At 42.9% G+C, this 15489-nt stretch overlaps 1 protein-coding gene across 8 annotated transcripts in view; it reads right to left on the bottom strand.

The window, feature by feature from the left end:
* LOC140128225 (A.superbus venom factor 1-like) overlaps window positions 1-15489 on the bottom strand; it is a 119915-nt gene that overhangs the window by 32226 nt on the left and 72200 nt on the right. For all 8 annotated transcript variants that reach the window (XR_011855128.1, XM_072149772.1, XM_072149776.1 and 5 more), the window contains 8 exons: window positions 14658-14732; window positions 12621-12815; window positions 12151-12189; window positions 10467-10569; window positions 8181-8266; window positions 5685-5824; window positions 5315-5527; window positions 2633-2699 (listed from right to left, as the gene is read on the bottom strand). Coding sequence is in view for 7 of the 8 variants with exons in the window: in XM_072149772.1 (XP_072005873.1) it covers window positions 2633-2699; window positions 5315-5527; window positions 5685-5824; window positions 8181-8266; window positions 10467-10569; window positions 12151-12189; window positions 12621-12815; window positions 14658-14732 (918 nt within the window). In the remaining variant the exon portion in view is untranslated. The remainder of the gene's footprint in view (window positions 1-2632; window positions 2700-5314; window positions 5528-5684; window positions 5825-8180; window positions 8267-10466; window positions 10570-12150; window positions 12190-12620; window positions 12816-14657; window positions 14733-15489) is intronic.

Below are 15489 nucleotides of genomic sequence, written 5' to 3' on the forward strand. Positions count from 1 at the left end.
TAACAGTGACCCATCATTACATCACTACTGATAATAGATGATGTCACAGCTTATCTCCTCCTCCCTGTACAATGACCTCTATATAGATAACACTGACACATCATTACATCACTACTGACAATAGATGATGTCACAGCTTATCTCCTCCTCCCTGTACAATGACCTCTATATAGATAAGACTGACCCATCCTTACATCACCACTGACAATAGATGATGTCACAGCTTATCTCCTCCCCCTCCCTGTACAATGACCGCTATATAGATAACACTGACCCATCATTACATCACTACTGACAATGGATGATGTCACAGCTTATCTCCTCCCCCTCCCTGTACAATGACCTCTATATAGATAACACTGACCCATCATTACATCACTACTGACAATAGATGATGTCACAGCTTATCTCCTCCCCCTCCCTGAAAAATTACCTATATATAGATAACACTGACCCATCATACATCACTACTGACAATACATGATGTCACAGCTTATCTCCTCCCCCTCCCTGTACAATGACCTCTATATAGATAACACTGACCCATCATTACATCACTACTGACAATAGATGATGTCACAGCTTATCTCCTCCCCCTCCCTGTACAATAACCTCTATCTAGATAACACTGACCCATCATTACATCACTACTGACAATAGATGATGTCACAGCTAGCTTATCTCCTCCCCCTCCCTGTACAATGACCTCTATCTAGATAACACTGACCCATCATTACATCACTACTGACAATAGATGATGTCACAGCTTATCTCCTCCTCCCTGTACAATGACCTATATATAGATAACACTGACCCATCATTACATCACTAATAACAATAGATGATGTCACATCATATCTCCTCCCCCTCCCTTTACAAGGACCTCTATATAGATAACACTAAACAATCATTACATCACTACTGACAATAGATGATGTCACAGCTTATCTCCTCCCCCTCCCTGTACAATAACTTCTATATAGATAACACTGACCCATCATTACATCACTACTGACAATAGAGGATGTCACAGCTTATCCCCTCCCCCTTCCTGTACAATGACCTTTATATAGATAACACTGACCCATCATTACATCACTACTGACAATAGATGATGTCACAGCTTATCTCCCCCATCATGTACAATGACCTCTATATAGATAACACTGACCCATCATTACATCACAACTGACAATAGATGATGTCACAGCTTATCTCCTCCCCCTCCCTGCACAATGAATTCTATATAGATAACACTGACTCATCATTACATCACTACTGACAATAGATGATGTCACAGCTAATCCCCTCCCCCTCCCTGAACAATGACCTCTATATAGATAACACTAAACAATCATTACATCACTACTGACAATAGATGATGTCACAGCTTATCTCCTCCCCCTCCCTGTACAATAACCTCTATATAGATAACACTGACCCATCATTACATCACTACTGACAATGGAGGATGTCACAGCTTATCCCCTCCCCCTTCCTGTACAATGACCTCTATATAGATAACACTGACCCATCATTACATCACTACTGACAATAGATGATGTCACAGCTTATCTCCTCCCCCTCCCTGTACAATGAACTCTATATAGATAACACTGACCCATCATTACATCACTACTGACAATAGATGATGTCACAGCTTATCTCCCCCTCCTGTACAATGACCTCTATATAGATAACACTGACCCATCATTACATCACTACTGACAATAGATGATGTCACAGCTTATCTCCTCCCCCTCCCTGTACAATGAACTCTATATAGATAACACTGACCCATCATTACATCACTACTGACAATAGATTATGTCACAGCTTATCTCCTCCCCCTCCCTGTACAATGACCTCTATATAGATAACACTGACTCATCATTACATCACTACTGACAATAGATGATGTCACAGCTAATCCCCTCCCCCTCCCTGAACAATGACCTCTATATAGATAACACTGACCCATCATTAGATCACTACTGACAATAGATGATGTCACAGCTTATCTCCTCCCCCTCCCTGTACAATGAACTCTATATAGATAACACTGACCCATCATTACATCACTACTGACAATAGATGATGTCACAGCTTATCTTCTCCTCCTCCCTGTACAATGACCTCTATATAGATAACACTGACCCATCATTACATCACTACTGACAATAGATGATGTCACAGCTTATCCCCTCCCCCTCCCTGTACAATGACCTCTATATAGATTACACTGACCCATCATTACATCACTACTAACAATAGATGATGTCACAGCTTATCTCCTCCTCCTCCCTGTACAATGACCTCTATATAGATAACACTGACCCATCATTACATCACTACTGACAATAGATGATGCCACAGCTTATCTCCTCCCAGTGGCGTGACTAGAAGCTGATGGGCCCCAGTCCAAAGTCTGTGCCAGGGCCCCGACTATGGGCTCCCAAAGCCTCTTGGGCCCAGTTGCGGCCTCACCCTATGCACCCCCTCAAGTTACACCCCTGTCTCCTCCCCCTCCCAGTACAATGACCTCTATATAATTCTATACTTATTTCCTCTTCTTCTTGCTAAACTACAGAAAGGAGAACATGAATCATATATAAGAAGAAAATGGTCTCACTTTTTCCATTGAGCTGAGGATCCAGTGTCACCGTTTTTATATATCTTGTAATTAGAACACCTTCAGGCTAAAAGACATTAATATATAACGACAAATTAAATGTGTCTTTCTTTTGGCTTAAAGGACATTTTACATTTAACAATAACAATTATATTAGGCTAAAAGGCAGGTTATAATTATCTACCGGTAGTTACGGTTCAGGACTCAGTATTGTGTCTAATGATTGTGTATTGTGATCCCATTATAAGCAAAATGGAAAGTGCAAAGAGCGATAAGAGATAAATATGACAATGTAAGGATTGGCTTCTGGGAGGACAAACAAGTCAGTGAACCCTGAACTGAGCCCCCCATACTGACACCTGCCTGTTTACTGTGTCCACCCTAACCAGCGGCCAGTAACTGGTCAACTTTCACTTCCCACATCAAAGTGTAGACATGGAACAAGAATCACAAACACATAACACAAAAGGCTGGTCAAAGGTCCGGGTCTAAGAAGAGATAGCAAATAATGCACAAAATCAGAATACAAAGGGATAGTCAAAATATGTAATACAATATTGGTAAACCAGACATTCAGAAGAATAGCAAAAGAAGCTAATGTGGAGCTAGCCAGGAAATGTAACCAGCAGAAAACTTAAATATGTTCCTCTTGTAATGAAATAATGATACATATGTGAAAAAAATCTGTTACATGGTAGCAAAATATCTTATAAATGTAAATTATACCTGGGTGATACATAATAAGACATGTATGGCTGCACTATGATGTGACTTGGAAGGCGTGCTCATAGACACGTGGGGCGACAGAGGAGGTAGCCATGAATAAGGAGTCATTTCCGAAACGCGTAGGCTGTGTCTCCTGCATTTTATTCTACATGTATCCTGCTACATGTTTTATGTGTGAGATTTATAGTAAAGGTCATTTGCTTTTATGAATATCGTGTGGAGGTGCCTTTTGAGCTGAATTGGGATTTTCTATATTTTGGATTTGTTTTGGCTGCAGCACTGCAGATCCGTGCTTGGGGTTTTATTCATGTAAACACTAAGCAAAAAGGTCCAGGTGAGCTGACAATTTTTCTTAATTTTTTTGGTCAGCAGATAACAAGATCTATATAGGTGGGCAGAGAGCCTCTGCTGACTGGAGCCGAGGCCTGTCCATCACAGCAGGTTAACAGTTGTTGGGCCAGAGCTGCAGAGGAACTGGATGAGGTGCAATTAGTCTAAATACAGTAATCAACATAAAGCACAGTTCACACTATAAAAAGTCAAACACTAACACAGAGAATTTTATCGAATCTTTAGCAGCATTCTGAAGACAGAGGAAAAGACTGGCACGTATGTTACATATATACAGTGTTACACGGCTGCAATTACTATAGAGATAACCCTAGTAGGAAAAGAGGTGATAGCAATGATAGATGGAATCTAGTAACCTAACTATGGCGGCTGCACTGGTTATAGTTATGGCTCGGAAACTCATTTTCCACAGTTTGTTATCTTTTGATTTAAAGTAATTTAAAGGTAACCTGTTATCAGGTGGAGGTTGTCTCCTCCCTCAGGAATTTTTATTAAGTGATTCACTGTGAGACTCAGCTCCCTCACTCCTCACCTTCCTCAGGAATTTTTCTTTACTGTGTGACACAGCCAATGTCTCTCTTAGCTCCCGCATTCCCCATCCCTCATTTCTGAAGGAGAGATGCATGAAATTAAGGTTCTGGGAACGGACATGTGACACAGACAGAGACAATGGGGCACATTTACTAAAGGTGTTTCGGAAGCATTTCCGTCGGGTTTCGCGATTTTTTTCAGATTTGCCCTGAATTGCCCCAGGTTTTTGGTGCACGCGATCGGATTGTGGCGCATCGGCGACGGCTTGCATGCGACACAAATTGAGGGGTGTGGACGTCGGATAACCCAACTGATTCGGATAAACCGCGGGATTTAAAAACCAAATTGTATAGCAAGACATGCACTCACATGCATCAGGAAGAAGAAGGTGAACTTCGGCGGACCTCAGCGGGGAAGCGACACATGCAGGAAATTGGACGCACGATCTTAGTGAATCGCAGCAGCTCCGAATCCTCGTTGGACATTCCGGATCAACGGCGTCAACAAGACAGGTAAGTAAATGTGCCCCAATGGGTTCTTTCTAAATCCACTTCCAAACTATCCCTACCCGATTTGCTCACATTACCCTCAACAACTGATCGATGTTCCCTTCCTGCGCCAAATTGCAAAACACGGCACAAAACAAGACAAGACAATACAAATACTAAAGAATAGTCTACAGAGCCTGGTCACAACAAAGAAGGAAAACACAGTACAGAATTGCAAGGCAGAAGGGTAGTCTGAATACAGGCAGAAAGTCAAGATAGAATATTTAAAACAGGAATACAGGATAGCAGGAGCTAACTACGAGCTAGATTTATAGTCAGCACTGAAATAAGTTTGAGCAGATGATTTATTTGAAGCCAGAGTCCGAGCCCCAGTCACATCAGATTAACTGTTGATGAACTGGAGCAGAGCTGCAGGAGAAGATTGGTGTGGTACAATGAAATCCAAACAGTCAGCAAGCATAAGCAAATGTTAACACTGACAATGTTCAAGAGGCATAATGACACAACCAGCGCATCCTCATATGTGCTTCACTGACCCAAACAGCTGTTACTATCCACTTCTTACCACAACCTTCAGCTTCTTTCTGACCCCGTCTGACGCCAACTTCTTCGCAATAGCAGCCTTCACCTCCACGTCCTGATCACCCAGGCTCAGCGGGACAAGGATAAAGGGAACGGCTACAGAAGACTGAGGTTTAATATCTACAACCTGACGGAAATTTGACTTTGCTGTAGACAAACTACAGAATTGTGGATTGTGAGTTAGTTCCACTCGCACCTAAGATAAAGACATTGAAGGTTAAGAGGAACGTTAAGAGGAGAAATGAATATAAGACCTTTATATCCAAGATTATGACAATATAACAGGTAACACTGACTGATGATAGCGATGAAGTTCTGACACATTCATGAAACCCCCAGATGTTGTTCCTTACCTTGATTGTTCTATATCCATAGTTGTAGATTACGGCTTGAATTTCCACCTGCTCATTTCTCACCACAGAATATGGAAGCTTCAGGTCAATAAAGAATTTTCTCATTACCTGGATTTTGTAAGGCTCAGATACACAGATACCTGAGTGAAATATACAAAGCCTGTAAATATACATTTTATTGTATTGTATTACTAGCTCTCTATAATATGGCTTCTGACCAAGACCATAACAGAGCCTCGGAGAGATAGGAGCCATGATGAGCCGCTTAGTCATGAATTTCTCAATCCAGATGGCAGCTCTACAAGTGAACTCTTCATCCTGAAGGGCTGTTTGTCGCCTCAGCTCCATCCTACCAAGAGCCTGCTATAGCTTACCCCACTAAACTACCAGCCCCCCTCATGTAGGATACCATACACCAAATATACTCGTGTATAAGCCAAGTTTTTTAGCATAATTTTTGTGCTGAAAATTCCCCACTCTGCTTATACTAGGGTATATAATAAAAAATAAACTAAGTACTCACCATTCAGAGACCGGGGGCAGGCCCTCTTCTTTCTTCATGTGCGCCTGACCAGCGCTGGCTCCAGGTCAGCAACAGATCCATGTGCACACCCCGGTCGGCGCTAAAGCTATGATGTCAGCTGCTGCAACATCATAGATTGTGCACCGGCTGGCAGTGTGCATGGACCTGTCGCTAACATGAAGCCGGCACATGAAGAAAGAAGAGGAGCTGTCTGGGTGCTGGAATGGTGAGTATGCAGTATATTTTTTATGTGCTGGCCATACTAAGGGCTGCCTGGCTATATTCATTAGGGGGGTGGCTTTATACTACATGGGGCATTGGAGTGGTGAACTATATACTACAAGGGGATGGCTGTTTATATACTAAAAGGGGCTAGCTATATACTACAGGGGGCTGGCTTTATACTACAGAGGGCTAGCTATATACTACAGGGGGTGGCTATATACTATAGGGGGCTATCTATATACTACATGGCTAAAAGGCTATATGCTATAGGGGGCTAGCTATATACTACATGGGGCATTGGAATGGTGAGTACTCAGTTTATTTTTTATGTGCTGGCTATATACTAAAGGGGGCTGGCAGGCTATATCCTACAGGGGGCTGGCTATATACTACAGGGGGCTAGCTATATACTACAGGGGGCTAGCTATATACTACAAGGGGCTGGCTGGTTATATACTACAGGGGGCTAGCTATATACTACAGGGGGCTGGCTATATACTACAGAGGGCTAGCTATATACTAAAGTGGGGTGGCTATATACTATAGGGGGCTAGCTATATACTACATGGGGCATTGGAATGGTGAGTATTTATTTTTTTATGTGCTGGCTATATACTAAAGGGGGCTGGCAGGCTATATCCTACAGGGGGCTGGCTATATACTACAGGGGGCTGGCTATATACTACAGGGGGCTGGCTATATACTACAGGGGGCTAGCTATATACTACAGGGGGCCGGCTATATACTACAGGGGGCTAGCTATATACTACAGGGGGCTGGCTATATACTACAGGGGGCTGGCTATATACTATAGGCGGCTAGGTATATACCACAGGGAAGCTAGCTATACACTACAGGGGGCTGGCTTTATACCTCTAGTGGCTGGCTGGTCAAATACTGGGGAGGCTGTAACCAATGCATTTCCAACCCTAGGCTTATACTCCAGATAATAGCTTTTCCCAGCTTTTGGTGGTAAAATTAGGTGCCTCGGCTTCTACTTGAGTCGGCTTATATTCCAGTAAATACGGTAATAAATATGTATTATATATATTTATGTGGTATATATAATGTGATTTCTATTTCACTATTATCCGATTTTGTAGCATAACCACGAGCCTGATGTGTTTTATGAAGATGAGATTTTTTTCTTCTATAAGTTACCAACATGATTCAAGGGCCCAGTCTCAAAATATGATCATTAGAGATGAGTAAATCTGAACTAAAAGTTCAGGTCCAGGGTTCGGGTGCGTCCCTCGTGACTCTGAAATATTGCCGGACTGACGGCTGTGAAGCCGATCCGGGCAAATTGGTGTTAGCCACACTGTGACTTTTCTCAGATCGTCTTGACCAATCACAGCTATGGCTATTATCCAATCCAGCAAAAAGTTTGGGCTGTGGGGTCCCACCTCAACCCAGAGCTAAGCTGAAGATTTGGGTCCACTCTTCTCTAATGATCATCAAAGCCACTATATGACTTGTCCCATAGATTTGTAAAAGAATAAGGTTTTGATGTTAAATACTGTGAATCCACCCCCTTGGGGATATTAGGTATCTGTGTGGCCATCATCATATCAATCACTGGGTTTTGGCTTTATCCGGCTTTGAGATAATTTTGACGATTGGTATATATAAAATTTGCATACAATTTACGTTCACTTTGACTTATACTGAGGTATAGATACATATGTTCCGGGTCATCAGCTCTTCAGTATTCCACAAGACATGGAGAACGTCATTCAGGTTTTTACCTTTCCTTTGGGACACACTTACAGCCTGGACCTCCCAAGTAGTGATCGAATCCTTTAAGAAGACATTTAGCACTCTGGTTGACATTCTAAAAGAAATAAAATCTAATTAGGGCTGAAGATCTAGAAACTTATCCTATGATCATATCTTATCGTGATGATGTTCTAAACAGTTACGGATCTAGTCATAATTCTTGACACACAGCCAGGAATTGTGACTTTTCCCCCATTATGGCACCTCCCTGCCAACTGGGTAAGAAGGGGGCGTGGAGGGACCTGGCAGTAGGCTGGGGCAGAGAGGCCATGACCCGGCCCACTGAATGTAGCCTGTGGCTGTTCCTGGTGCAGTTTATAGTGCAATTCTACACCAGGCAGAACACCGGAATAACAGTGGCTGGAGTTGGGGGAACATCGAGAGCACAATGCACCAAATCTTGATAATTTCACTCTATTGTCTACACCCAAGGGGGTTAAAATTATGCAGGGTAAAAAGTGCAGAGTAGGGGAAACATACAAAAGATTTTTGGTACCAGGATAGAAAATCAGGCTCCATTACAAAGATGGGGGGCAGTGTATAAAAATTGTAGATTCACACTGAAGGCATCCAAACTATGACTTAACACATGTGGATTTATATATATAACAAAAAAGTATGAAACAACTGAAATTATGTCTTATTTTCTAGATCATTTTGCTGTGATCACTGCTTTGCACACTCTTGGCATTCTCTTGATGAGATACAAGAGGTAGTCACCTGAAATGGTCTTCCAACAGTCTTGAAGGAGTGCCCAGAGATGCTTAGCACTTGTTGGCCCTTTTACCTTCACTCTGTGGTCCAGTTCACCCCAAACCATTTGGATTGGGTTCAGGTCTGGTGACTGTGGAGGCCAGGTAATCTGCCGTAGCACCCAATCACTCTCTTTCTTGGTCAAATAGCCATTTCACAGCCTGGTGGTGTGTTTGGGGTCATTGTCTTGTTTAAAAATAAATGATGGCCCAACTAAACGCAAACCAGATGGAATAGCAGCCGCTGCAAGATGCCGGTTCAGTATTTTTTAATAAATCCCTAACAGTGTCACCAGCAAAGCCCCCCCCCCCCCCTCTCCACACACACACACACATCACATCTCCTCCTCCAGGCTTCGCGGTTGGGACCAGGCATGTAGAGTCCATTCGTTCATCTTTCCTGCATCGCACAAAGACACGGGGGGTTGGAACCAAAGATCTCAAATTTGGACTCATCATACCAACGCTCAGATTACCCCTGGTGTAATGTCTACTCCTTGTGCCTCTTGTGCTTGGTTGGGTCCTTAACAGTGGTTTCCTAGCAGCTATTTTACCATGAAGGCTGCTGCACAAAGTCTCCTCTTACCAGTTCTTGTAGAGATGTGTCTGCTGCTGGACCTCTGTGCGGCAGTGACCTGGTCTCTAACCTGAGCTGCTTTTACCCTGCGATTTCTGAGGCTGGCGACTCGGATGAACTTATCCTCTGCAGCAGAGGTGACTCTTATCTTCTGCAGCAGAGGTGACGCTTATCCTCCGCAGCAGAGGCGACGCTTATCCTCCGCAGCAGAGGCGACGCTTATCTTCCGCAGCAGAGGTGATGCTTATCCTCCGCAGCAGAGGTGACTCTTAGCCTCCGCAGCAGAGGTGACTCTTATCCTCCGCAGCAGAGGTGTCTCTTGGTCTTCCTTTCCTGGAGCGCTCCTCATGTCATCGGGTTTCTTTGCAGCGTTTGATGTTTTTTTTTTTTTAACTGCACTTGGGGACACTTTCAAAGTTTTCCCAATTTTTCAGACCAGTCTCTTCAGTAGGACGATCAGCCGTGTATCCACCTGACTTCTGCACACCACTGATGCCCCAACCCTATTTATAAGGCAAGACATCCCACGTATTACCCCTGACAGGGCACAACCTGTGATGTGAGAACCATTTCAGGTGACTACCTCTTGAAGCTCATCCAGAGAAGCCAAGAGTGTGCAAAGCAGTGATCACAGCAAAATGGAACCTAAGGTCATATTTCAAGTTGTTTCACACTTTTTTGTTAAGTCTATAATTCCACGTGTTACAATAATTCATAGTTTTGATGCCTTCAGTGTGAATCTACAATTTTATAGTCATGAAAATACAGAAAACTATTTAAATGAGAAGCTGTGTCCAAACTTTTGGTCTGTACTGTATGTTTAATTATTCTGATTAAATTCAGTTGTGCAGAAATATGACTTATGTCTCTGGGATGGATCTGGGATACTTTACTAATAACTAGTAACCATGTAAGGTAAGTATTACCCATTACTATCAGGTCTTTCTCCCATATGTCCTACGTTCCAGAGCCAGGACTCAGAAAACTGTGTTCTTGCTACAATCTCTGCACCTGGGAGATATTCATCACCTGCAGAATATAACAAATATTATAGAGCTTCCATGTCATATAAAAGTCTCTATAGGAAAAGAAGTTCTCTGTCTATAGGTATTATGCTCGTAGTAGAGAGTCTCAGCCCTAGTGGCATAACTAGAAGCTGATGGGCCCCAGTGCAAAGTCTGTGCCGGGCCCCCGACTATAATTTATGGTTTATAGTAATAATCTTTTCATATGGGAAAGTGACACCATAAGGGCCCCCTAAACGTCTTGGGCCCTGGTGCGACCGCAACCCCCTAAAGTTACGCCCCGTTTGAGCCCTGAAACTATCATTTCTCTGTCATTGTTGGTTTAACCTTAAAGGGAACCTGTCACCAGGTTTCACACGACTAAACTACCAGCCCTGTTAGGTAGGGTATGAAATGTCCTTTCTAGAATTCCTTGTTTTATGTGAAATCTCACACGTTTACCTATAAAAAAAAATCTCCTAAAAAAAAGTCAGGCAAATATGACTCTTCTGACCTAATTTTTTCATGAGATAAATGAAGTTTAGTGGTTTCAGGGAGAGGGTTCCTTCACAAGCTCCTATATGCTGTTCTATAGCACCTATAAACATGCTGCTGGTGTCATATCAAAGATAAGAATCTCATCTTTCAAAACACATCTTGTTGTTCTTGAAGAACAAGAACCAGAAATACTGGCAGCTAAAGACATAGTTATCTGGCGCTGCAGATAAAGATCCGGGTCCTGCCTATTTTAAACTGCCAGTTTGTCCAGTTCTGTCGCTCACAGAACCATAAGTTTGATGGGATCTGAAACATGAGACACTTATCTTTAATATGACATAAAAACATGTTCCCAGATTCTACCGTTCTATAGCACCAGGAAACATGCTGTTGGTGTTACATTAAAGTTATGAATATCATATTTCGGTTTGCATAAGGTTTGTGGGTCTGGGAGCTACTGAACCAAAAATAAAGAGAGTAAAGTAAAGGTGGTATTTGGATTTTATCTATAGCTAAGATTTCTAACTGCCTGGATTTCTGGTTCGGTAGATGACAGAACCCCAAAACTGATACTTATCTCTAAAACGACAACAACATGTTTCTAAGTGCTACAGAACTGAAGATAGAAGAGTCTAAAGTGAATGCCACCGAATTTACTATAGTCTCCCCCAGATCAGACCTGGTCTGAAGCCTCTTAGTAGATATTGGCACCAGTTGGGTGTGGGGGGGGGGGGGGGGGCAATCCCTATTTTATATGAAAAGAACAGCCACAAAAGCCACAAAAAAGTTATATCCCCTCTAAAAGATCTACAGCTGAAAGACACTGTAACTAAATGTCCCTTTGACACAACCTTACTGACTGTGACCTCCAGGAGTATGTGGCCCTCAGGGTGCGGGGGGCGCCAGATTCATGAAGAACACGCGCCACCATTCATGAATCTGGCGCCCCCTGCACACTACACAGGCAAACCGCATATATTTATTTATAATTTTAGCATTTTTGACCAAATAAAACATTTATTTAGGTGATCTGAGGGATATTATATAGCCAACCCTAGGGGGAAAAAATCTACAATCTATTACGTATGTCCCAGATCCCACTTCTTACTTCTGCGTCTCCGGGAAGCAGCGACTTCATATTGTGATCCTGGTGGGAAAGAAATAAATAAAAAGAATAATTAATGTGCGTACTATACAATACAGAAAGGTAGTGCGCCCGATGTTCACCAGGTGTCGCTGCTGCGCGAGGTCCGCCGGAGTTCACCATCCTATCTTGGGTGCAGGTAAGCGCGTGTCAAGCAACACATTTTTCTTAATTACCATGGTTTTCCCGAATCCGTCGGGTTTTCCAATGGCCACGCCCCCGATTTCCGTCGCATGCATGGCGCTGCCGATGCGCCCCATGCGCCAAAACCCGGGGCGATACAGGGAAAAAAGTTGCAAATCGTTAATATTCGGGAAACCCGATGAAAAATAGCGATTCGGGCCCCCAATGTTATAAGCTGTAGGCCAATATAATAGCATCTTATAGCGGGTATAACATGTCCCACGGCTCTGCCACATCCCACCACTTCTCACCTCTGGTCTCTGCATCTGGTTCTGTTGGGTTTCTCTCCTTTTCCTTCTTCTGTCGGATGAATTTGCAGCAGTGCAGGAAAGCGTCCGCACATTCTCTGCCTTCCCAGATGTTTGCTGCTCGTCCTTCACAGTTTTCACCCTTCTCATTCATCCCATCAATGCAGCATCTCCTCACCGTCTCCTGGGAGCTGGAAGCTAAAAAACAAGATGAATAAAAGTGGTTAATAAAACATTCTCAAATGTTACTACATTTGTCATCCGCAGCCTGTAGTTTTTTCATACACAATCCAGACGGAAGCGATTGCAGGATGAGCTGTGCATCATTTATACCATTCAGTCTTCTATTTATACCATTTTGACAACTGTAAAACCTTTTGATGACTTTTTATTCAATTTTTTTTATGGGTAGCAAAATGGCAAAAAATGTATGTTTTGGATGTTTTTATTCCATTACAGAATCGACCATGTGGTATTGTTATTTTTATATACAGGGATATTTACTATGTTTAGGAATTTATGTTAATGTATTTACATAAATGTTAATATTGTTAATATACGGCTTTGCTATCGCATCTACAAGGGTCTAATAGGAATTGTGGTGTGGCACTCTGGGAGCCCCTGAGGCTTTCATTGCAATCAGTCACCACTCCCTGACAATCAAACAGAGGGAGTGGGTGGTAATCAGTGCTACTATGATAGCACCCGTGTGGCCATTGTTTAGGTGCCTCATTTGATTATAGCACCAACCCCAAAAGGTAATAAGTGTATGTTGTATAATACAGCAGACACTTGCCCTGTACAGAGCCCAGATTGTGAGCCCTCTCTTTAGATCCTTAACAATATTGCTAAGAGATTAAACAAGCTGTAACATTTGTGCCAATTTGGGCATCAGTGTCATCCTTTGTCCATAAAGTAGGGCAGAAGATGCGCTGCTGACTGTAATTGTGATCTTAACTGACTTCCACCACACTTGTCTGTCTCCTGTTGACTTTGGTCTAGGCTGCAGACAGTTTACTAGCTGTGATTGACAGATACCTTCTCCACTCACATTCCTCCCCTGCTAGTCTCCATGTCAGGGAACTAGTCCAATCACCTTCTGAACCAGGACTTTGATATGTCATAAGAGGTTTGTCTGGCCTATTCCTAGTGCTTGGTTTAAGTCTATTTGGGAGCCTGCTAGCATTTTTTGGACTTCTGTAATTTAGATTCTTTTTCCTATCTGTTTGTCTTTTGATTGTGTACTGCATTGTCCTCTTGGTTCTGACCCATAATTGTATGATTTTTTTCCTGTGTTTGTTTTGTACAGTTTTGGTCTTCACTTGGCAGCAGGAAGGGAACGCCGACCAGTTGTCACCTACTGCTTTGTGTAGGGTGGGAAATTAGGTAGGGACAGCTGGATTGGGTGTAGTTTATGGATCACAGTTCATGTCCATCCTACCCTTTTATCGTTGTCCATTTCCTTATATAAACATAACACATACTTATAAAGCCAGCTCGAGAACAGAGATAACATTTTATTGAAAAGTGGTTTCTGGTTCTCAAACCATATTAATGGGGGTCCTATTCCATGAACCCATGAATTGTACAGCAAACCTGCAGAGATAGCACAGCTCAGCTCTAATTTGTATGAGGACAGAGCTGCAGTTATATGGAGCTGATGCAACACAGTGCATAGACTTTTATGTTTCTTGATCTGTCCCCTTTGCAGCTTCCAGTGCCTTAGGATGTCTAAAACATCAGCTTGGGTCAAGGTAGGGATGTCATATTCCCACCAACCTGATACTAATGACCTGAGGATTGGTCATCAATATTATCAAAATTAGTTCCATAATATCTGTTATTATAGGGGTCAGAAGTCAAAAGGAGGAATAACAATGTCACGGTTACCCCCCTTGACCCGGAACGTGACATTGTGACATTGTTATTTTTCTAGTCCCTGGACTAATTGCCATTCGTGGTACAGAGGATCCACTACCACTGATCCTGACAAACAACAATAAACTAACTGTGGTCATTGCCCAGCCCCCTTTATCTCACCGGTGGTCATTTTCTGATCAATCACTTCTTCAGAAGAGCGACGTCTCCGAGTGATATGGGCTTCACATTGTTGTTCTGAAAATATATAACAAATAATGAATGTGTATAATGGACAGTACATCGCTATTCCTCTGACCTTCTCTGAAGCAAAATAAGAAGAATGGCCACATACTCCTGGGAGTCATGGCAGTAAGGTTGGGTCAAAGGCACATTTGGTTTCTTTCAGCTGTGGACCTCTCGGAGGGGATATAACTGTCTACCGCAGCTCTTGTGGCTGTTCTATTCATATTATATAGGAATTGCCAAATGCTACTAGAACCACTTAAAGGAGATCTACCACTTTGCTGTGTAATACATCCACTCCACCCCATTCCACAGTTCCCGATGTTGTCACTTTACTCTCAGGGACTCTCGCGCATGTGTGCTTGTCACCCCTATCACACAGCCGGCTGCTTCTCAGTGTGTGGCGGCGCAAGCCAGAGGCGGCTTCACTGAGAGCAGCGGCTGCATTATAGGGCTGACGAAAGCACATTCTCAAGAGTTCTTACGAGCCAAGAGACTTCACTGCCTCAGGAACTGTGAAATGGGAGGGGTTGGGTAGATTACACAGCACGCAGGTGGCGTGCATAATTATAAGCAGAGAGAGCGCTGGAGCGGCTGAGTGGTGTGCACATAAGTGCAGAGTGATAGCACATATGCACTGAGTGATGGCACATATGCACATGCCCTTAAAAGGGCAATCCTCACGTCCTATTGATCCACCTACCAGCCAATCTACCTTTATAGGTAGATTTGTGGTGGTAGGTTCCCTTTAATAACAATAGAAGGCTAT

The sequence above is a fragment of the Engystomops pustulosus genome, chromosome 4, assembly GCF_040894005.1.
Source record: "Engystomops pustulosus chromosome 4, aEngPut4.maternal, whole genome shotgun sequence".
NCBI lineage: Eukaryota > Metazoa > Chordata > Amphibia > Anura > Leptodactylidae > Engystomops > Engystomops pustulosus.